This window comes from Kwoniella dendrophila, chromosome 3 (genome assembly GCF_036810415.1).
Source record: "Kwoniella dendrophila CBS 6074 chromosome 3, complete sequence".
Classification (NCBI taxonomy): domain Eukaryota; kingdom Fungi; phylum Basidiomycota; class Tremellomycetes; order Tremellales; family Cryptococcaceae; genus Kwoniella; species Kwoniella dendrophila.
In genome coordinates this window covers 418,880-443,072 of record NC_089478.1, presented here as the reverse complement: position 1 = coordinate 443,072, position 24,193 = coordinate 418,880, and the positions used below count along the sequence as shown (strand labels likewise).

The window sequence follows — 24,193 nt, the reverse complement described above, 5'->3', positions numbered from 1 at the left end:
ATTCGAATACACATTATACAACCTAATGAACAACTGTTTTATACAAGATGAGAGATCTACAGCCACGACGCAAAGCGCCAGAGAAAAGGTATCTTTGTTACAACAGCTTTGATTATAGCTCGAATGTCCATTACTACTGGATCGTTAAGGCTTCCTGCAACTAACTTGAGATTCCAGTCTGGAACATATTTTCTACCTGGTACCCATCGCAAGATTTTAGCGTTGCCCCAAGAAAGAGCAAGTTCAGCCCTATAAGCTGTTAACTGAGGTATAGGGCTCGAGGATGGATAAGATCGATCGAAATTGGCATACAAAGTGATTTGACGAGATTCATTTACCGCAGAAGGAGTATTAATTCCGTACGTCGTAGATCCCGGTCGAGCTTTATATGATAGATGTGCGGCTTGTTCAGTATCTATTTTGTGGGGTATATGAGGCTTAACGGTATCAGAAGACGGGCTAGAGTTGATGGTATCTGCCGGTTCTGTTGACGACATAACGTCATGTAGCTACAAGTCATGTCAGCGAAAAATCTCTTGCCATGATGGGTTGCCCACTTACCTCATCGTTTTCCTCCGTAGTTACTGGACCTTGGTCTTGTGCCGATAGCTTATCTGCAAGCAATGATGTATCCGGATGTTCTGCTGTTGACATAACATCTGACCGTATCAATGACGTTTGTGCCATTCTCTCCGCAATATTAGGAGTAGGAACAAGCGATTCATCGACTCTCGAAGGTCGTTCCTCAATATCCGTGTTTTGAGCTTTAGCTGGAGATAGATCAGAACCTGAGCTTTCTTCATCCACTTCGAATAACCCATGCGATATTGGATCTGGCAGATAATCCGATATAGCCTGCGAAGTGGTGTTGAACGATTCTGGGTCGTAGGTATTTGCGCCGATGCTTGTACTGTGATCGGTTGTCTTTATAATTTCATTAGCGAATCATCTCATGCAATAGAGAGAGAACTCACAAAGGCTAATTGGACTTCATTCAACGCTTCGTCATTTTCACGGGATGAAGGCAAGGGTATATCACTGTACGAGTCCGGACGGACGATGTGCCCATCGTCAGACGATTTAATCGATATCAATTTATCGTACTGGTTGTCTTCTGAAGCCCTTGCAATAGGTCGACCTAGGTCCAGCATATCGGCTTGATACTGAATGTGTTCCAGGCTTGCAATCGATGATGTATGTCGATCGTTTCGGGTGGTGGCCATTGGCGACTGCTGTTGATGATAAATGTTGGAACTGTGACTTACAGCATGAGCTGGAGGCGGTAGAAAGGCCAACCCACGACCTGAAGCACGCCGAATGACAGTCGGTTGATGAAGTCGAGGGAAAGACCTGGAAGAAGACATCTTTCCGTAAGACGATGAAGAAGAGCTGAAACCACTATTGAAGGATTTGGGCGAGGCAGGGATTTCAGGAAACGTTTTGGTGTTTACATTCGTACTCGGCGATCGAGTATGGCTCCCATACCTCGTAGGCGTTTCAGCAGAAATATCTTGACCTCGAGGAGGAGTTGATGGTGAGATAGCGGACAGGATCGGAGTCGCTCCTAAAGGTGGCGATGCAGACGATGTCGTCGAGGATTCAGAATCGCTGACAAGACGATGTCAGCGATCTGCGATAGCAGACGATCTTGGCAAACTCACCTTCTGATGTGGCCTAAATCGTAATCACCCTTAGTCCTTCTACATGGCTCATGCGTCGCAGGTGTAGTATAAGCAGCTTGTGGCTCGCTTTCATGTCTCGTATGAGATGCGAAGCCATAATCCACAGCTTTGAAATAACGAACATCCTCGTTGGAGGAAGATCTGGGTAAATTGGATCGAGGAGTAGAAGGGAGACCTGAGATGTTGAAGCTCCCAGAGGAAGCGACTGTGCCTATGGGAGGTGCACCAAATAGTAAAGAAGGAGGTCTAGATGCGGAATGACGATTTTCTCTCGGTGGTGAGGGTGAGAAAGGTCGATCTGGATGCGGAACCGCTTGATTTCCTGGCATGACTAATAAGACAAGAGGAATTGGGAAATGAAGAATGCAGTCATTAGTGTAGCTCGTCTTGCTGGAACCTTTCAGCACAGAAATGAGTAAGGAGGAGTGCTTGATGCGTATCAACTGGATCTAAGAAGTATAGAATGATACTTGGATGGGCATGGGAAAAGCGCACAGTATACGATAAGAGATAGGGGACAGAATACCAAAACAGTTAACTTGTAAAATTCGAACATTTCGTACTGCATAAGATTAATGTGTATTAGATTGTCATTTGTGGGGTCCCAATATTAATATTATCGCACCTACTCGTACAGTATATGGATGTCTGTCGCACGCCTAAAAGGGTATATATATACAGTACATCAGTAAGTTGTAATCGAAATGACGTATTATACTATAAAAGTGTGCGCTAGGACCGCGTATGTACATACTTCAAACAGGGTGCTCGTGCGCTCAATAAGGGGTCATGACTCTAAACATACCGCATCAAACCAGAGAAGTAAAGAAAATGAAAAAATCAAAAGAGAACACGTGCCTTGTTTGGTTTCCCGTAACGAAATATCAGGTAAGGCTGTTATTACAAATTTTTGTAATGAGAAACTAAGAATTCCTATTTGATTCAGTGTTGCCCTTATTTGTATATTACCGTACCCCTTGATTTGTTCTAGTTGTTTATTTTACCACTACTACACTGTGTCTGCTGTTACCCTTTTTTCACTTGACTTTTTCACTCTTTATTTATTATCTCGTCGCCATTTTTGAACATTCAATTCAACCTAATCTTTCAATCTCATCACCTTTCACCGTTTTCATTGTTTTGCAGACTGCATTGACCATTGACAGGTTCAGCAATATATGCCGTGTGGTTTTTGATCATCTATACAGTCTTCATCACTTGCCAGACCAAATTACAGTCATTTTCGTCTTTTTGTTCAACACCCAATTTCTCGCGTTGTTCTTTTGATCAATCGCGCCCTTTCATTCAACACAGCCTCAATTTTACCTTGCTTTCACCCCTACTTTTTTCCAACAGTCAAAGATCTCTTTAATATCACATCAGCATTTAGACAAGATTACAAGATTGATATCATAATAGATAAAGTAGTAGTGAACAGATTTTCACCGTATCGTAAGCATACTTGAACATATACCTTGTAAGGCCGTTGCCTCCTTTGTCTTGCCACCATAGCCAACTGAGTGGTTCTTTTAGGTTCAGACATTCACAGCACAAGTACAACGGACATGCCAATCTAGTCGACAACAACTTTTGATCATTATGTCACGACCAAATCCACACCAAAACGTATCGTTCAAGGAGGATATGCCTCCGTCCAGACGCAGCGGCAGGGAAGATCAGCCTCCTCGGCCGCCCGCCAAAAACCTTCCATCTAAAAACTCTTTAACAACAACCATATCCGGTACTTCATCAGGTTATAACGCTGAAACTTTAGGTTATGATAATGATGGTTATGTTGATGCTGGAGCTCAGAATGTTCAAGGTTTCTCTGCATCCAACGGTGCAGATATGAGGAGGAAGAAGAGCTTGATTAGACCAGAAAGGGAAAGAATTGATCCTGGACATAGACTCTGGCATTATCGAGAACATGCAACAGATGATCAGGTGGACGTTCAGCCAAGTTGTGAGTTCCCTCTGTAACAGATGGTTGCTGACTTTCTAGCTACCGGTAATCAACCCTATCACGCTGGTGGACGAGGTGCAAACCTTCGTCGTGGGAAATCACTTCTAGCTCGAGATACCGACGAAACAGATCACCAATCCGGTTTGAATATCTTCAAAAGAGGAGCTACAATCAGAAGAAGAGCTTCCCAGGCTACACCCCGTCAACCACCAACCGGCGCTCAATCCAACAGAGCTGGTGCCGGTTCAACACGAGATTCGGAAGAAAAGTTTGGCTGTTTAGGAAACTTTGCGCCTGGGCCTAAAGATGCTTGGATGGTCTACTGTTACCTTCTCACTTTCCTTGTACCCGGTTTTGTTCTTCGAAACGTCTTTGGCAAGCGAACTCCAGAAGCTCAACGAGCATGGCGAGAAAAAATGGGTATCGTTGGGATTGTCGCGGCTTTGATGGCCATCGTCGGTTTCGTTACTTTCGGTTTCACCCAAACAGTTTGTGGTAATACCCAATTCCGACTTCCCGGTGGAACAGCAGATAATGCTTCACTCATCATTAACGGTTACGATTACGACCTTGGTAATTGGAAACATCCTGCGGCAGGTACAGTCTTCAATGGTACCACCAGTCCTCTTTACATGGATGAGTACATGGCTGGTGGAAAAGATGTCAGTTTCATGTTTCAAAATGTCAATCGTCACTGTCTTGGTGTTATCACCCCCGCCAGTGGTACCGGTATCACCCATCAAGGAGATCAAATGGCTTGGTATTTCCCCTGCAATTCACATGACCAGAATGGAACCTCGCCTGCCAACTTGACAGGATATTCAGATTCCAACAATTGTCATACTACCAGTAAAGCTCGATCTTCTTTCCAATCTTTGGTGCCAACAGCAGAAGTCTATTACACTTGGCATAGGGTTAAGAACGAAAGTCGGAATCTAGCGGTGTACAAATCGTGAGTTTCTGATATCATGGGTATTGCTAACGTTCAGTGTTGTCATCGATATGAACCTTCTTCAATGGCTTGACAATAGTCAAGTCAGCTACCCATCTTTCTTCGACACTATCAAGAAGAGGAACGAAACTTTCGCCGGTAAAGATATCACGGCTTTTGTGCAACGAAACGGACTCGAACAATACGCTCAATGTTTAACCGATATTATCCAAGTTGGTTTCGTTGATGGTATCTCTATCGGATGTATGGCTTCAGACATTGTCCTTTATGTTTCTTTGGCTTTCATTTTAGGTGCTGTTATGATCAAGTTCGGTATGGCTGTGGTCTTTGGTTGGTTCCTGAGTTGGAGATTAGGTAATTTCGAAGGTGAAAGTTATCAACAAAGAATGAAACGAGCTGCAGAAATCGAAAACTGGACGGACGATATCTATAAAGCTGCACCTGGATATCTTAGACCAAATGCAGCCAATAAAAACGGATCTGGTGGGAATGCAAGAAAAACCGTATTCCTGCCCACTACTTCAAGATTCAGTAAAGCCGAACCTATGTTGGTATCCGCCTCTCGACCTTCCACCGCTTATGGTCTCGCCGACTCTCGACGACAAGCTTCAAGCGTATACGGAGGAAAACTTGCTCCCGGTATGCAAACAACTCCCCCTGGATCACCAATGTTACGAAATTCCAGAAGCTCAACATCTTTACCATTCAGAGACGAATCTCATCAATCCTTATCTGATCAATCGATGAATAATAACCCATCAAATTGTCCATTCCCTCTTGGAAACGTTGTTCCACAACCTGCTCCTGATTTCGAACCTTTCAGATTCCCCCTTGTTCACTCAATTTGCTTGGTAACCGCTTATTCCGAGTCCATTGAAGGTTTGAGGACCACTCTCGATTCTCTCGCTACTACCGATTATCCCAACTCACACAAACTCATCTTGGTTATCTGTGATGGTATGGTCAGGGGATCAGGATCCAAACAGTATACACCCGATATTGTATTAGGGATGATGAAAGAACTTGTGATACCAGCTGAAGAAGTGGAAGCTCATTCATATGTCGCTATTGCGGATGGTCACAAACGTCACAATATGGCCAAAGTGTATTCCGGTTTCTACGATTACGACTCCGAAACGGTTGAACCTTCAAAACAACAACGAGTGCCTATGGTCTTGGTCGCTAAAACAGGTAATCCACTTGAAGCCAACGACGCCAAACCCGGTAACAGAGGAAAACGTGATTCTCAAATTGTCTTAATGAGTTTCCTGCAAAAAGTCATGTTTGACGAAAGAATGACTACCTTCGAATACGAGTTCTTCAACTCGATATGGAGGTGTACCGGTATACCTCCTGACCGATATGAAACGGTCTTATGTGTAGATGCGGATACCAAAGTCTTTCCAGATTCTCTTACTAGAATGAACGCTTGTATGGTCAACGACCATGAGATCATGGGATTATGTGGTGAAACCAAGATCGCCAATAAATCAGAAACTTGGGTTACTATGATTCAAGGTAAGTGTTCAAACAGGGTTGAGCATTGCTGATCGTCAGTCTTTGAGTACTATATTTCCCATCATCTCACGAAGGCTTTCGAATCAGTGTTCGGTGGTGTGACTTGTCTTCCAGGTTGTTTCAGTATGTACAGAATCAAGGCACCAAAAGGGGATCGAGGATATTGGGTCCCTATCTTGGCCAATCCAGATATCTGTGAACATTACTCGGAAAATGTAGTAGACACCTTGCACAAGAAGAACCTGTTATTATTAGGAGAAGATCGATACTTGTCAACTCTCATGTTGAAGACGTTCCCCAAACGAAAGATGGTCTTCTGTCCTCAAGCTGTCTGCAAGACAATCGTACCTGACACCTTCCGAATCCTCCTATCTCAAAGACGACGATGGATCAACTCAACCGTCCACAACTTATTCGAATTAATGTTGGTCCGAGATTTATGTGGTACTTTCTGCTTCTCCATGCAATTCGTCGTCTTCATGGATCTTATTGGTACTCTGGTCTTACCCGCTGCTATCAGTTTCACGCTTTATATCATAATTATCGCCATCATTCCAGAATCCGTCACCCACATGCCTCGACCTACGGTATCACTTATTCTGCTTGCCTTTATTTTAGGTTTACCCGGTGTTCTGATTGTCATCACGTCAAGAAAGGTCGCGTATGTCGGTTGGATGTTAATGTATCTTCTCTCCTTGCCAGTCTGGAATTTAATTCTTCCTGGTTATGCCTATTGGCATATGGACGATTTCTCCTGGGGTGAAACTAGAAAGATCGCTGGAGAAACTAAAGAAGCATCACATGGTGATAAAGAAGGCACTTTCGATTCAAGTCATATTGTTATGAAACGATGGGTAGAGTTCGAAAGAGAAAGAAGGTGGAGAAATGGTACTGAATCAAGGGATTCTCAATATTATGATGTGGTACAAAGGACAAGCTCTCCTAAAGGGTAAGTGCAACCTTTTTTGACCAAGCTGATAATCACAGTCCTCAATCCAATAGATATTCGGTAGTCTCGACTAGTGAAACATCTTATAGTGGATTTGGCGGTACAACAGAAAGTAACCCGTTATTCCGACAATCTCAAAGCTTCCAATCTATGAGTCAAATGGTACCTCATTCCGAAGGCAATCAAGGCAGCATGTCTCAGCTAGCTCTACCACCCGCTCGAGGCGGCTCATTAGGTCGTGACCATTCTTCTGGATCGGCAGAATCAAGTGGTTCAAACACCCTTGAAAGAGCCAATAGCGATGATCCTAGTTACGGCCATGGTTATCACGCCTACCCTAATGAATCATATCAAGACGATGCTGAACAACCAATCTTACCATCTAACTATCTTCCTCAAAATAATTCGCCCGAACCAGCTACCTTCTCCAATGTAGTCTACGCCGACCCTGAACGATCTCGACGACCTTCTCAACGAGGCGTATCACTGGTAGATACCGGACCCGTCCGACAAGTAGCCGCCCATGATCCTGTTAGAAGAGTTTCAAGACATCAAAGAAGAAGCTCTTCACGAAATCAACTTGTCAGCCCCATAACGTCTTCGGGTGGTCATGGAAATTTACCCCCTGGTGCTGTGAGTCACTATCCTTTACTACATCCCAGGAGATCTTGACTAACCTATTAACTGCATCAGGCTCCCCCCTCTTACTAAACTTCCTTAACTTCTGGACATTACGGACGCTTTGATATGTAACGATATATACCCTAATTATGACACGTAATTTGATGAGGTGAACCCTTATGTTTCATGCATACACGATTGAGATATGCACATTGATCAATTGCGAGTGCTTTGCCTGTTAATCTGGCTTCACTTTTGCATATGAGGTATAAACAAATCACTGGGGGGGATCAGGCGGTAGAGATACGCATGATGTGGCATTACTTTTCGTGTATAATGACCCTGCCACGTGCTACGGTGGCAAATGATAAGCGAGTATTACGATAGTTCATTCAAGTGTTCTAAGTTGCATAAGTAGCATTCACGTCTTGTAGTTTCACATCTACTTTGTATCATTCTCAACCTTTTATCTCAAATCAAATCTATCACAAATACTCTCAGCGTCTTCACCCCCCTATATTTCACTACGAAGCTCCACCTTACTTGATTCGAGCCATGTCAACGGACAAAGAGCTTTATAAGCTTGAATTGCTATCGCTCGTTTCCCGAGTTTCTCAGGAACTCTTTAATCATACGAAATTGCAGGATAAGAAGTTGGCCGAATTTGTAATAGCTGTAAGTTCATGTATTCAACGAATCTGGCTGATAAATTAGCTTCATGAACAGAGTAAGACCCCAGAGGCTTTCCAAGCCAAACTTGGCGATATAGGTGCCGACTTTCCCGAATGGTTTGTCAAGAATTTAGATAGATTGATTGTAACGATGCACCCTAAATACAAACGGAAAGCGGCAAAAGCTAAAGCTGCTGCTGCAAATGGTAAAACAACTGGTAGACCAGCTCTTGTTGATGAACAGAAAGCCCTTCAATCCAGGAAATTTCCTGGTTTGTCTATGCCGGATCAAGATTGGACAACAGCAGATAAATATCTTGAAAGTCGACAAGTGAAAGAACCATCATCCGAAAAACTTCCCGAATCTTTAACGATTGATGATACCATGGCTCAATTATCTGCTGTTGCATCAAGACGTAATAGAGCTTCGGCAGAAGATTATTTAGATGGTGAACCGTCCTCAAAACGACCGCGAAATGGAGAAAATGGCAGAGATAACGGATATGGTGGAAGAGATAATGGTTATGGCGGTGGAGGAAGAGATAACGGTTACGGTGGACGGGTGTCAGATCAGCCCAGAGGTCGACCAGGCTTAGATGATCGTCCGGTCCTCTATAAGATATATAATGGAAGTATATCCAATGTGCGAGATTTTGGTGCATTTGTCACACTGGAGGGTGTCCAAGGGAGAACGGAAGGTAAGTCAAATAGTTATGTTTGCTCAGCGCAGTCAGCTAACCCTGTTGTAGGCATGGTGCACGTTTCCAGTATCATCAACGGCCGAGTGACGTCTGCCAGTGAATTCGTCAAAAGAGGTCAACGAGTCAAGGTCAAAGTTATGTCTATAGCCGGTACCAAGGTTGGCCTTAGTATGAAAGATGTTGACCAACATACTGGTGCTGATCTCTCCCCTCATCTCCGTGTCAAAACCCCTCAAGAAATAGCCGACGAAGAACGTCGTGCTGCCACTCGTACTCTTACTGGTAGCAACTCCACGCCCACGATCCATGTTGATGAGCGAAAAGGATCCAATGCGAAGCGCCTCTCCTCTCCGGAGCGTTTCGAGATCAAGCAACTCATTGCTAGTGGCGTTGTTGATGCGTCAGATTATCCCGATCTAGATGAAGATCTCAATCCAGCAGCCTCGAATCACGAAATAGACGAAGATATAGATATTGAAGTTAATGAAGTTGAACCCACCTTCCTTTCTGGTCAAACTAAGGTTACACTCGAACTGTCGCCCGTCAAAATCATTAAAGCCCCTGATGGATCGATGAATCGTGCTGCTTTAGCTGGAGCCTCACTTGCTAAAGAGCGTCGTGATCTGAAGCGATTGGACGCCAATGAAGAAGCGGACTCTGAATCGCATGAAATCAATCAACCATGGCTCGATCCGATGGCGAATCAAAATGAAAGACAATTCGCCTCTGATATCAAAGGTAATCTTCTCGGGCAAAAAGCTGCACAGTTACCTGCTTGGAAAGCAGCCAACAAGGTCGTCTCTTACGGTAAAATCACTTCTCTTAGTATCCAAGAACAGAGAAAAAGTCTTCCTATTTATAAGCTACGGGATCAGTTGGTGCAAGCTGTACGAGATGTAAGTACATCTAGATTGACTATCGAGCTGACATACCAGAATCAAATTCTAGTCGTCGTCGGTGATACCGGTTCGGGCAAGACCACACAAATGGCTCAATACCTAGCCGAAGAAGGATTTTTAGAAAGAGGTCGTCTTGGTTGTACACAGCCTCGTAAGGTTGCTGCAGTCTCCGTGGCCAAGCGTGTATCAGAGGAAGTTGGTTGTCGATTAGGTGCAGAAGTTGGTTATACAATTCGATTCGAAGACATGACCAGTCCGGAGACCAAGATCAAATATATGGTGAGTCATAACTAGTTAGATGTCACGCTGACCTTTTGTAGACCGATGGTATGCTTCTTAGAGAACTGCTCGTCGACCCTGATTGTTCGAAATATTCAGTACTGATGTTAGACGAAGCACACGAGAGGACCATCGCCACCGACGTACTTTTTGGTCTCTTGAAAAAAGCCTGTAAGCGGCGCCCAGACCTCAAACTGATCTGTACATCTGCAACTCTGGATGCCGCCAAGTTCGCCACATATTTCTGGGGTTGTCCTATTTTCACCATTCCCGGTCGAACATTCCCTGTCGAAACCTTGTACACCAAAGAGCCAGAGCCCGATTACCTAGAAGCCTCACTTATTACTATCCTGCAAATTCATCTCATGGAACCTGCTGGTGATATTCTTCTGTTCCTGACAGGTCAAGAGGAAATTGATACTGCATGTGAGGTTCTATATGAGCGAGTGAAAGCTCTGGGTCCTCAAGTACCGGAACTTATCATCCTTCCTGTCTATGCTGCTCTTCCTTCCGAGATGCAATCTCGTATTTTCGAACCTCCTCCTCCCGGCGCACGTAAAGTTGTTATCGCTACAAACATCGCCGAAACTAGTATCACTATAGATGGTATCTACTATGTGATCGATCCGGGATTTGCCAAACAAAACGCATATGATCCTAAGCTGGGTATGGACTCCCTGATTGTAACTGTAAGTCATGATCCTACTGAGTAACGCTGACTTGAGAAGCCTATTTCCCAAGCACAAGCTCGTCAACGATCCGGTCGTGCCGGCCGAACCGGTCCAGGTAAATGTTACAGACTTTATACCGAAATAGCCTATAGGAATGAAATGCTTCCCAATCCTATTCCTGAAATCCAACGTACCAACCTAGCTTCGACAATTCTTACCTTAAAAGCCATGGGCATCAACGATTTAATCAGCTTCGACTTTATGGATCCTCCACCTGCTGCTACCATGTTGACCGCTCTAGAACAGCTGTACGCTCTGGGAGCACTAGATGATGAAGGTCTACTTACTCGTATCGGTAGAAAGATGGCCGACTTCCCTCTCGACCCTCCTTTATCCAAGATGCTTATCAAATCGGTGGATTACGGTTGTTCCGAGGAGGCTCTGACTATCGTTGCGATGCTTCAAGCAGGTGGTCAAGTGTACTATCGACCGAAAGACAAGCAAGCTCAGGCGGATGCCAAGAAGGCTAAATTCCATCAACCGGAAGGGGACCTCCTCACCTTGCTCGCTGTATACAACGGGTGGAAGGCTTCCAAGTTCAGTAATCCCTGGTGCTTCGAAAACTTCATCCAAACCCGAGCGATGAAAACCGCACAGGATGTTCGGAAACGTGAGTAAAGCTTCATCCGTTACATGAATACATAAAACTAACTGGTATCAAACAGAACTCATCGGTATTATGGATCGATACAAGCACGATTTAGGTGAGTCTGACATGCAGCTTAATATAGCTAACTTGATCAGTTTCTTGTGGTACCAATTACAACCGTGTCAGAATGGCAATATGTTCTGGGTTCTTCCGTAATGCCGCGAAGAAAGGTGAGTATGCTTTTGGTAATTGACGCCTTGTAGCCTTGTAGCTGACACCATCGCAGATCCAACCGAAGGCTTTAAGACCCTTGTCGAAGGTACGCCTGTCAGTATCCATCCTTCAAGTGCTATATTTCAGAGACCGCCAGAGTGGTGTGTGTATTACGAATTGGTTCTCACTGCTAGTACGTCTAATCAGCTTCCCGTCCCAAGGAATCCACTAACCGATATCGCATAGAGGAATATATGCATCAAGTTACAGTGATCGAACCCAAATGGCTTTCCGAAGTAGCTCCCACCTTCTTCCGTGTCGCCGATCAGAACAAGATCAGTAAGCGAAAGGCGTCGGAGAAGATTGAACCGCTTTTCGATCGTTTCGCTACAAACAAAGACGATTGGGTAAGTTTATTGAATTTCTCACCGCGGACCTTCAAGCAGACAATAATCGTGCTTCTTCCATCGTCCCTCATGTCACAAACACCATCGCTTCCGCTTCAATCATATCCTACTATTGTTTTGTATCATATGCTAATATTCGATATACAGCGTCTCAGCAAACAGAAAAGGGCTACTCGTTCTTCGCAAACTTTCGGATAGTGGCTATTCATATAAGTTATCTGGACTTCGTAAAAGATGGTCACGGGTACGTTACTACAACCGCTGGTCGTCCTTGCTTTCTTCATGTTGTATGATATCGCTCAGTATGTATGGAGTATGCGTTCAAAGCATTGTATCATGTTGGCTTCGACTTGCCACCCCACACAAACCGCAATCTGTTGCACATCAGGAAAACTATAAGCACCCGGGTAAATCGTACAGACAGAGAGACCGCTCAAAATACTAGCGCATGCAAAACTTGGGCACATCTGTGGCTTTCATACAAGAGATAAGTAATCAATACAGATCACAGATACAGGTGTTGGAACTGAGCGCAACAGTGTATTGAGTACCTTTTTATAATTGTATCTATTTCTCTTTTACCTCTTTTCTTCATGATGCATGAATCTTGATATCGCGTTATCGGCGCGAGTTGCAACCCATGTGTACTGCCTGGGCCTCTTGTACGGCAGCGATTGCTTAGTACGAGTCTTAGAATTCGGTTGCACCTAACACCTGTATGCATATTGTAGACTTCCAGATTTGCGCAACTTCTTGTACATGCAAAGAACATTGGAAAATTGTCACGATGATCAAGCGATACCTCAGCTAGAAGGCCCGATTCATACAACGTGACCAGTATTAAGATAAGGGAATGAGTCTAGACCGAAGGATATCCGACGATAGGAAAGGATATCTACTGTGAATGAGGGAATTCCTTGGGAAATGAAGTAAAATCCTTTGCACTGAAGGATTTCCTTGAGATGGGAACGAGACACTCAGCGTCTGAAGAGCAAACTAGGACAATAGGCGTTGTAGCAGTATGGTGAGCTGAGCTATTGCAATTATCGGTTCTGTACAATAATAATAGTAGAGAGACAACCATAGAGAATTCATAAGGAAAAAGGGAAAGAGTTATGAATTCTAAGAATAATTAAGTATATATTGTCCTGCGCGTAGTGTTTCAATGTTCTTGAAGTGATTCTAATGTTGAATGATGTAGAAGTTGGACCAACCAAGGTTATCCGTAGTTCACAAAAGATATCCACCAATTGCAAAGAATATCCGTTATATGAGAAGGATATCCTTTGTTGTTCAATGATAATTAAGTGAAGTTGACCAACAGTGAAAAAACCGGCAGGATGTTGAGGTTACGTAATTGTCAGTTGCGTGTCGTGGAGGTTTACCAGTGGTGGCCAAAATGACAAAAATGGACTAGCTAGGCAAGTCTGCCAGATTGCATGACTGCCCAGCTCTTTCACCACCAATTAACCAAGGCCAACTTGAAATCTGGTGAGGCTGTTTGTGGGACATTATACTAAGTGAATTTGGCTGAGATCAAAATTTTGCTAGGAATGTTTATAGTGATACAGCTATATTTGAGCTCAAAAGGGGGTATCAAGATTTGGACATGGATCATAATCAAGGTTGAGGAAACCTGTCACCCCTTTTCTGGATCACAGAAATTGGGAGTCATTTTATGAGTTTCAAAGGATTTTGAATCTCATGCAGACTCGCGCAAAGGAACTATCATGTCGGCCTTTGCCAATGACAAGGATTACAGTTACGTAATATGGAATATTGGTTCCGTTCACCGATATCTTCAAGTTATCAAAGATATCGTTCACGCGTCAGAGATACAGTTGAATGGTAGAAGATATCGTTGGTTCAACTTCTACTTCTTTCACGGACATTGGGATCTAGTAATATATATGTACATCACTCATTCTGTATACTATCTTTTAGCTCCCCTATGAATTTTCTATTGTTGTCTCTAAATACTATTGTTGGTACAAGCAATATCATTCGTACTTCGGTATCTCTTCAAAGCTACAACTCCTATTGTCCCTTCTAAAATCCACCAGAGCTGAGTATCTCGCTTTCTTTTTGACGATATCGTTCAAGCCTCAACGATATCGGTCATACCTTAACTATTTCCATTACTTCTCGCCTGTTCTGGCAGTCCCGTCGTATGAATTGACATTCTACACTGAAGGCGTCTTAGATCATCGTGACAGGAACATTTGTATGTGTAATAACTAACATGAACTCGATAATCTCGCTGAGCCTTACATAGAAGTGATGCGCTATATACTATTATCTAGGAGACATCGTGGAGTACAAGTATGTTTCTTGCAGATATGCTACAAATGAAAACAAAGGTTTGGTTGCACAACGTGTCGATATTCCAGTGATAACGCTGAGGATGATCAGCGGTTGGAGGAGACTGTAAAGAGATAAAGGTAAAGGTGTTGTAGACTGGTGAGGCAATCCACAAGACCAAATTACGGGCAGATCTTCTTCAAATTACGCCTCTCAGCGCTGTGGGCGAGGATGTGGCGGGTAGCAATTTATCGTTGTTGTTGAAAGCACAGACCAGGCACAGTTGACCTATACGTGCACTCTTCGATAATTTATTGTCGGAACTAAGCGCATCGATATACTGATCCTTTTCTTTACATTTGATTCTCCCTCTCTTTTGACTGATTTTGCTATCCTGCGTACATCTGTACTGTCATCACCTGGCGTAGAAGTGTACCAATGAATGGGTTGAACCCAATGGTATTGTGTTTTGCGCCTATTGAATAATAGATTGTAGACTCGTTATAGTTTGATTCAATACTTGTAGATATTGTCGGAACTAAGCGCCCCAGTGTATTCAGTACCTTCTATACTTGTATCTATTTCTACTTTCTTCTTCTTTCTCTATGATGCATTTATCTTATATCGCTACACTTCACAGATATGACATGTATCTCCTAGATCTGAGCTTCTAACTTAAAATGGCTTTCAACACTCAATGACTTCAGCAATCCTTGATGTTATGCTGTAGTAGATGGTCATTAACTAATTCACTATTTCACACATCATCAACGCTACAGCGTCTGTCATCCTTGCAGAACCTTGCTCGGCTGTTCTCAGTGACATGTTAACACCATGCGTTGCCAAGTATATACAAACATGGTAGACGAACGTTAGAAGACGAAAAACCCCGCATCCCCAACAATGACAATATTCTTGACGTTTCGATTCAATTTGGGTTGCCATTTGTTCTTTGGACCGTGAGGTTTACATTGTAACCAGTCGAAAATTTGACAAAACTATGAAATAGAAATCCAAAGCAATAGTATGACATTTGTGAAAATGCATTGAACACCAACTCTGTTGATCCTCGCAACAAATATCCTATTGATCACTTACAGTCTCTGTTTGTTGATGTGCAATTGGCCTTGAGGTCAGCAGGTTTTCGAGGCTGGGCTGAATGCTTGGGCCGGTGGAACATATTTGTCACAAGCTGTTCTGATTGAGGGTGGATTAGGAGGTCACGTAGCTGTCTGCAAAGCTTTATTGGATTTGGGAAAGCCATGTGCAACTGGATAACGAGGTGATACAAGTCGAATGAACTACACGTTGAGGAACTATATTCAGCAATCATGATTGACATGCAGAGTGAGGAGTGACTCTCACTCTTCAGCTCTCGCAGCATCATTCTCACGGGAGGTTTACTATGTGCTTCACTTATATCCAATGATATAGTATACTTTAGTAATTTCGAGAGAATAAGAACTAATACTCAGCTAGATTTTGATAAGGCAGTTGTAGCTATCATCAATAGCTATCAATAAATTGGAGGTGAAGCAGAAATCGTTATGCAAGATACTATGATGTCGACTTTTGCTGAAGAAGAGGGAATACAGATTCCGCCTTCTTCAGAGGATTTTATATACATATCTACTTTACTCGACATTACTCTTGTCTCTTCCTATTCATTCTAATCTAGGCATCTTTACCCGTTCTCGCTACTAATCATACCATCTTATAAGTTGTATCTATTCATTGTTTAATTCTAACGACCTTTATCATTGATAACCTTTAAGTACAATATTAAGTTCTAGTAATATTCATAGATCCATTGTCGACCATCACGACACCTCTCAAGCACATAAACAGATCGCCAGAATTTTTGTTTCACTCCACATCCAGATTTTGATTCCCCCTTTTGAGCTCATATATAGGTTCATCACTATATACTTATCTATCAAATTTTTGATCGTACCAAATTCTATATAGCAGCATGATCCAGAAAAGGGGTGACAAGTTTCCTCAACCTTGATTATGATCCGTGTCCAAATCTTGATACCCCCTTTTGAGCTCAAATATAGCTGTATCACTATAAACATTCCTAGCAAAATTTTGATCTCAGCCAAATTCACTTAGTATAATGTCCCACAAACAGCCTCACCAGATTTCAAGTTGGCCTTGGTTAATTGGTGGTGAAAGAGCTGGGCAATCATGCAATCTGAACAAATAATAATCACAAATCAATGCACTGGTATAACGCCCTTTGCTCGAGGTCTGGTGCAGTATGCTGCATTGTGGGCGACGCTTAAATCAGGTGCAGAAAGGCTTAGGTATTTAATTTGTGCATATAAGAATGCGTAGTTCCGCAGAGGAGATGGTATACGCTCAGACTCCAGTAAGAAGTATGCATGAATGCTGAATCACATCAAACTGTCTCCTCCATAGTGCATACTCCATTCACATCTAAAAATTATGATTGAATGAAGCTTATCAGGTCTCGGCAACAAAGCAATACCTACAGCTCATACCACGCCGGTTGACGGTGTCGGAATGAGCCGCTTAGATCCTCTATTACCGGTTAATTACGTAATATAGAACGTGTACTATTAGATAACTTATCCTTTATATCAAATTTTCATCCTATCTCTTTTATCTTTTACTTCTTTCTCCTTGACATGCATTATATAACTTAACAATTGCGGTATCACGACAACGAGGAGTGTATCGATCGAAAAAAGTGCCATAGATATCAGAAGTGTATGCAATTTGCGTTGGTGTTTGTAAAGCTAGCTTGGCGATTACTGTAGTAATCATCTCGCGAGAATAAATCAAGGACCATATGGGTCAAGGCCATTGACTTCCGGTCGAACAACCAGTCGTTGAGTATCGATCGCGATGGGGAGAGCAGGGGGTCTTAGGGGACAGCTAACAAAATGAAGACCTGATCATGCTACCACAAGCTATGCGCCGATTGATTTCCTCCGGTTTGGTTGCTGATCTACGGTCCTTCGATACTTCAGTCAAACGGGACGGATGTGACTGTGTCGTGCTTTATTAGCCGATTTATCCTATGAGTGATTGTCGTGACCGTTCTATCTCAAGAGCTGATGTTTGTGATCAATTAGTTCATGTCCGAGGTCTGGAGGATTGGAGCGACTGATCAGTGAGCGAGTTCACATAAACTTCACCGTCGGTATATATGGAGTGAGACTCATTGATACGAGGAGGGCTACACGGTGATGCCAAGCCAATCGCTAACTAGTGTATCTATGAGAAGAATGAACGCGCGAAGAAGTAGGTCTATATCTTTCTAAAGGGGTAGGAAAAAGGTCTTGCGTTTCCGGAATGTTAAGCTGGAATCCTTTTGGCTTCTTATATCGACTAATCTTGCTTGCTGATTCGATTGCAATAATGTAATAATCGGTTAGGGTGGCATCGCATGGGTTATAAATAGTACTAGCAGTCACGTGCTTTATACAGAATGATCGGTAATATCCGAAATACGTGATTGTCATTAATCAATTTCAATTCCAGTACAGTATAAAGACTATATACAGCATCTTTTTCGTAAACACCACCCGATGTTGAAGAATGCAATGCCTGACTCAAGCTATTCTAAATAGTCTAATACCCTTATTCATAGTATAATAAATTCACGTCGTGACACCTTGATGACCTCTCTCAAGTATTTGTAAGCTTAGCGATGTCGGAAAAAATCGAAGGCAATACTCCAGGTCCAGCGGTTCAAGGAATAGGAAAGCTTCGAGATCTTTCAGATTCGGAAGTGCAGCAATTTCCTGGGCTAAAGAGAGACCACTGGTGGTACGTTGATTGTCTGTTCTTGTTATGTGGCTAAACTGGCTTCTTGAAGGCAACTATGGAGACCTCGACTCAGCCCTCCACCCCCCAAAGCCTCGCTCGAAGAAGCCGATGTAATCCCCCTGTCACATGCCTCACTCCTGAGCAGGCTGACTTTTCAGGTATGTTGGGAAAAACAATTTTGATCAAAGCTTATATAAGCGTAGTGGGTGACACCCATCATGGTCAAAGGATATCAGCGACCGCTGCAAGCGACTGATCTATGGAAGGTGAGTTTTCATAAAGTCAGTACCTGCTAACGAAGTGCACCGTGTAGATGGACTCAAGTCGTGAAGGTAAGCGTACTGATGGCGGATCAAGCTAACAACTAGCCTTGCCCTTGTCTATCTTATTTCTGCAAAATCTGGAAGAGCGCCAGCGAGAAGCTGAAGTGTGGAACGATCAATTAGCTCAAGCTCAACCCTACTTCCGCCTTAGACTAAGCTGGTTTCTTCAAGCGGTATCTCATCTATCTTTACCACGCGACTTGGCAACTTTCGGTAAAGTCGAATCTACCAAACTCAGGTACAAGGCTCTACAGGCCGAATGGAGACAAAGAAGCGGGAAGAAACGAGGTAGTGTGACTTGGGCGTTGAACGATGTTATGACGGGATTTTGGATTGGAGGTACGTCATGCGTAAGAGTATACCGAGCTCACTGAATATGGTTAAAGGGATTTTCAAGGTCGCTAGTGATGTGTCCCAGCTCATGATACCACTCCTCGTCAAGGCGCTCATCAACTTTAGCAAAGAAGGTAGGCTCTGAAAATACAAGGTCAGTGCTAACGATCAGTCTACGCTGCGAATCATTCGGATACGCCTCAGCCGAACATCGGGCGCGGCGTGGGCATGGCAATTGGGCTTTTCTGTTTGACGATCATGCAATCAGTCTGTCAGCATCAGGTACGTCCTCACTGGATTGCTATTAGACTGATCTCCTCACATAGTTCTTCTTCCGCTCCATGGCCATCGGTGTATTGGCGAGGGCAACCCTGATCTGCTCGATTTATCAGAAAGCTATGGGTCTGAGTGTTGGAGGCAGAGCAGATCATCCCAACGGCAAGCTCCTGACTTATCTTTCTAGTGATGTGTGTCCGTCCACTTTCATTCAGTATTATCAGACTAATATAGTACAATCAGATATCAAGGATCGATTATTGTGCCCAGTGTAAGTGATCTGAATCTGGCGAGAATCTTCAAGCTAATCGATTCAATAGGGTTCCACGCAGTGAGCTCATTCGGAGGAAGCAACGTCATAGGCTGACCTCCGACTATGACCTTGAGATCTGGACGGCGCCGATACAATTGACCATCACATTGGGTGAGTTTGTTGCAAAATCAGCAGTCCGCTAATAGATGCCTAGTGTTACTGATTATCCAGATTGGGCCGTCTGCATTGGTTGGTTTCTCGCTCTTCGTCATACTTGCTCCTCTTCAGACTTGGTTCATGAAGCTTAGTTTCAAAGTTAGGAAGAAGTCTATGGTAAGCATATGCTTGAGTGATAAGGGTATTGAGAACATCTCATCAATGTGAGAATAGAAATGGACGGATTCGCGGTCTCGGTTACTTAGAGAACTGCTTTCTTCGATGGAAATAATCAAAGTTTTCACCTACGAAATTCCATTTCTGAAACGTAAGTAACGATGTTTCGCTCTTCAACCTCACGCTAATAGTCCTTTAGGCCTCAAGTATTTTCGCATGAAAGAAATGTTAGGAGTGAGGAAGATCTTGGTAATACGGGCAGCAAACCAGGCTTTGGCCTTTAGCGTTCCCGTGAGTGTAGTACCCCGCTTTGAACGCTGTTGTTATATGTATGCTGATTGATGATACGTGGTTGCAGGCGCTAGCATCAGTCCTATCCTTTGTGACTTACGCTGCGACCCATGACACTCTTGATCCTGTAAGTCAGGTCGGATCTTTCATTCAATCACGCTGACACCACGCAGGCGGTAATTTTCACCTCTCTCGCCTTCTTCAACTTACTTAGGCAACCTTTGATGTTTCTACCGCGTGCTTTATCTTCGTTGACAGATGCGCAGAATGCTATCGAGCGATTGACAGAAGTGAGTTGCATCTCGTCGGCGATGTTGCTGATTGTCATAGGTGTTTGAAGCGGAAGTCCGAAAGAGGGATCATGAGATAAACACAGCATCAGATTATGCTGTTTTCGTGCAGAACGCAACTTTCAGCTGGGACTCGGATGCAAAGTCAGCAAGCAATCGGGAAACAAAACATGGCGTATTCAGACTGGAGAATATCAATATAGAGATCCCTCGCGGTGGCCAAATTATAGGTATTGTAGGGCCTGTTGGCAGTGGCAAAAGTAGTTTGCTTCAAGGGGTACGTCTTTCGAACCTCCTTCATTCGTAAATTACACTAATAACAATACAGCTCATTGGCGAAATGTCCATCCTGCACGGGAGCATCACATTTGGCGGGAGGCTAGCTTACTGCCAGCAGAGTGCCTGGATACAAAATGCTTCGGTCAGGGATAATATACTTTTCGGACAGCCATGGGATGAAGCACGGTATTGGGATGCGATCAGGAATTCTAGTCTGATGACCGACCTCGAACTCTTGCCGGATGGAGATTTAACGGAAGTAAGTGATTGTCAGAGTTGAATTTTGCTGACTCGATATAGATTGGTGAAAAGGGTACGTGCGAAACACCTGGGTTGAGTTGACGATAGGCAGGCGTCAATCTTTCAGGCGGTAGGTAATGTCCGCTATGTACTCGCATGATCTACACTGATATCGTTATAGGTCAAAAACAGCGTATAAACATTGCACGAGCATTATATTATGACGCGGATATTGTGGTGAGTATGCAGACATGAATGTGATCTCGCTAAATAATGTCTAGTTGTTCGATGATCCTCTGAGTGCCGTCGATGCTCATGTCGGTAAAGCATTGTTCGAGAACGCCATCCTGCCATTGAGGGCTTGCGGTAAAAGCGTTATCCTCGTCACTCATGCTATACACTTTTTATCCATGGTCGACCGCATCCAGTGAGTTTCGGTGGCCATGAGATCTTGCTAATGGTCAACATTGTCAGTTTCATGATCGGTGGCAAATTTGTCGAGGAGGGCACCTTTAACCAATTAGTTAAAGCTGATGGTTTCGCTGCTAAGCTGTTTCGAGAATTTGGTGGCTCAAACAACGAGTCTGATGAACCAGATGACCACATCCCAGTGTTGCAGGCGGAGATGTCAACCGAAGCGACCGAAAAAGTCGTAGAAAAAGCTGTTGGGAAAGCTGCAGGTACCGGCAAACTCGAAGTCAGTGCCCAGTGTGTCGCGTCAGAATGTCACACTGAATGCTCACACTCGCTTAGGGTCGACTCATGATCAGTGAAACCAGAAAGACAGGTTCAGTCGGTCGCAAAGGTAGGCGGGTGAAGCTGTCGATCAAGCTGAAACGTGGGAATAGTATATGCCGGATATTTACATGCGGCTCGATCCAACCTCACTATGCCACTGACGGTCCTGTTCGCGGCGATCATGTGAGTAAAAGGTGACTAAAGCTGCTGCTGACTTTATCATAGGCAAGGATCCCAAGTGATGGCAACGTGAGTATGGTTTTATCGCCCGACAAAGCTCACGATCTGCTCGCAGTGTATGGTTGACTTGGTGGCAAGAAAAGAAGTACAATCAATCGTGGAATGTATATCAAGGTGTATATGCAGCTCTGGGCGTCTCTCAAGCAATTTTCACTTTTGCTATGGGTGCCACTTTGGGCATCATGGCGAATCTAGCATCTCGGAATCTCCACTCATCTGCTCTTGAGAATGTGTTCTACAGTCCGAAATCCATGTTCGATACGCAGCCTTTAGGTCGGATACTTGTTGTTTTTGGCAAGGACATAGACTCCATCGACAACCAACTGCCCGACTCGCTTCGTATGATGGCAATGACGCTTGTGACAGTAAGTTACAGTAAAAAAAGTTAATGCCGTGCTGATTTCCATGCAGTTGATCGGTTCGATTGCTATCATTACGGTGTTTTTGCATTATTTTATCCTAATGTGAGTGTGTACATGTCGTGAACGCAGCTAACAGGATCAGCATATTCCTCGTTGGCGTGGGATACTGGTGAGTCTAAAAGTTCAAGCCAAGCTAATCTTTAGGTATTTTGCCATGTTTTACCGATCTTCGTCAAGGGAAGTGAAACGTCTGGATTCTATGCTGCGATCGCTGTTGTACTCGCATTTTTCGGAATCGTAAGTCTAATTGGATTTCGAGGATTTGAACCTAAATCATCATGTAGGCTATCTGGCCTCGCAACTATTCGAGCGTATGGGGAAACCGACCGATTCATCAAGGAAAATGCGTATTACATGGACTTGGAAGATCGCGCGTACCTGCTCAGTGCTACCAACCAGAGATGGCTGTCTATACGGCTCGATTTTCTTGGAGCGTGTCTGGTATTTGCTGTTGCGATCATGTCAGCCAAAGGAGGTGGTGGATTAACAGCATCGCAAATCGCCCTTTGTCTGACATATCTGACATCGATCACTCAAGTATTAGGAATGGTGAGTTCTTCGTCATTTCTACAGTATGCTGATTGTTTCGGTAGGTTACTCGACAGTCTGCTGAGGTAGAGAATAATAGTGAGTACCAAAGGCCAAGGCTCCCCGGTCGTTGACAAGAAAACGAGTAGTGAATGCCGTGGAAAGGGTGTTATGGTACGCAGACGCCGCATCTCTACCTCAAGAAGCGGCGCATGTCGTACCTGCGACGCAGCCACCGGAAAGTTGGCCTGAAGAAGGCGCTATCACATTCAAAGATGTATTTATGGCTTATCGACCTGGCCTTCCGCCAGTGCTTAAAGGACTGTAAGTATTCACTAGCCATTCATGACTGACATATACCTTCAGTTCAACAAATATCCATCGTGGTGAAAAAATAGGCATCATCGGTCGAACGGGCGCTGGCAAAACCTCTATAACTGTTGCCTTATATAGACTAGTGGAGTAAGTCTCAACGAGATGAGCATAGCTGATATTCAGACTGTCTTCGGGTTTGATCAAAATAGATGGACAAGATATCTCCAAATTAGGTTTGAATGCTCTTCGTTCCAAAATCGCCATCATTCCGCAAGATCCAGTCCTATTTAGTGGCACACTTCGTAGCAATCTCGATCCCTTCGATTTATACCAAGACAATATACTGTACGATGCGCTCTGGCGTTCGTGCGTCCTAACAGACCGAGGGGACGACAAGAGATTGTCATTGGATTCTGTCATAGAAGAAGGCGGACAGAATCTAAGTAAGTTTGATATAGTAATTGCTAGACTGTTACTGACTCACTGACCGTTATCAGGTGTCGGAGAGCGATCTCTGATCAGCTTAGCTCGTGCCCTCGTGAAAAACGTAAGTGACGATATGACTATCGCATGATCATCAGTGCTGACAATGCACAGTCTAAAATCGTGGTCTTGGGTAGGTCGCAGAGGTAATATCAGGCATTGAGTTTTAGCTAATACAGACCGTAGATGAAGCGACAGCAGCAGTTGGTAAGTCATGGGGATTGAGTAAATTCGCTTGTATTGATGAATTTTGTAGATCTTGAAACAGACTCGAAGATTCAGGAAACGATACATCGAGAATTTAAAGGCAGAACTTTGCTGTGCATTGTCCATCGTTTGAGAACAATCATATCATGGGATAGGATTTTGGTCATGAATGCAGGAGAAATTGATGTGAGTGATAATCGGAAGATAAGAGCTGAAAATTTGTAGGCAATCGATGCGCCTTTAGCTTTGTTTGACCGGGGCGGACTGTTCAGGAGTATGTGTGAGAGATCAAGTATCTCCAGGGAAGAGATCATCCAGGCTCGTCGAGTCGAAGAGGAGGATGATACAAAGTCATGAGTTCCTTC

At 43.8% G+C, this 24,193-nt stretch overlaps 4 protein-coding genes across 4 annotated transcripts; 3 read left to right on the top strand and 1 right to left on the bottom strand.

Annotated features, from left to right (window-relative positions):
• Positions 1-56: 56 nt before the first annotated feature.
• L201_002476 (uncharacterized protein) lies at positions 57-2,011 on the bottom strand (the record flags this gene model as incomplete). The annotated part of the gene is made up of 4 exons (XM_066218252.1): positions 57-509; positions 562-924; positions 975-1,608; positions 1,662-2,011. The coding sequence occupies 4 exons, from the start codon at positions 2,009-2,011 to the stop codon at positions 57-59; spliced, it is 1,800 nt and encodes a 599-aa protein (XP_066074349.1).
• Positions 2,012-3,281: 1,270 nt separating this feature from the next.
• On the top strand, positions 3,282-7,775 carry L201_002475 (uncharacterized protein; the record flags this gene model as incomplete). Its single annotated transcript, XM_066218251.1, has 6 exons — positions 3,282-3,645; positions 3,754-4,597; positions 4,677-6,115; positions 6,203-7,064; positions 7,118-7,697; positions 7,758-7,775. 6 exons carry the CDS (start codon positions 3,282-3,284, stop codon positions 7,773-7,775), a joined length of 4,107 nt encoding a protein of 1,368 aa, XP_066074348.1.
• A 465-nt stretch (positions 7,776-8,240) lies between these two features.
• L201_002474 (uncharacterized protein) lies at positions 8,241-12,373 on the top strand (the record flags this gene model as incomplete). Its single annotated transcript, XM_066218250.1, has 11 exons — positions 8,241-8,360; positions 8,412-8,877; positions 8,926-9,054; positions 9,106-10,235; positions 10,277-10,918; positions 10,964-11,576; positions 11,632-11,640; positions 11,711-11,785; positions 11,842-11,961; positions 12,015-12,175; positions 12,323-12,373. 11 exons carry the CDS (start codon positions 8,241-8,243, stop codon positions 12,371-12,373), a joined length of 3,516 nt encoding a protein of 1,171 aa, XP_066074347.1.
• Positions 12,374-18,158: 5,785 nt separating this feature from the next.
• Positions 18,159-24,185, top strand: L201_002473 (uncharacterized protein; the record flags this gene model as incomplete). Its single annotated transcript, XM_066218249.1, has 38 exons — positions 18,159-18,277; positions 18,327-18,435; positions 18,481-18,543; positions 18,591-18,609; positions 18,724-18,939; positions 18,987-19,067; positions 19,202-19,215; positions 19,260-19,400; positions 19,453-19,480; positions 19,530-19,540; positions 19,597-19,633; positions 19,677-19,795; positions 19,853-19,946; positions 19,995-20,086; positions 20,154-20,213; positions 20,260-20,376; positions 20,489-20,653; positions 20,705-20,914; positions 21,004-21,025; positions 21,077-21,132; positions 21,177-21,322; positions 21,370-21,592; positions 21,649-21,700; positions 21,744-21,816; positions 21,859-21,882; positions 21,929-22,238; positions 22,285-22,337; positions 22,440-22,532; positions 22,580-22,844; positions 22,889-22,922; positions 22,973-23,147; positions 23,190-23,285; positions 23,445-23,581; positions 23,636-23,685; positions 23,736-23,754; positions 23,808-23,828; positions 23,878-24,014; positions 24,147-24,185. 38 exons carry the CDS (start codon positions 18,159-18,161, stop codon positions 24,183-24,185), a joined length of 3,720 nt encoding a protein of 1,239 aa, XP_066074346.1.
• Positions 24,186-24,193: the final 8 nt, after the last annotated feature.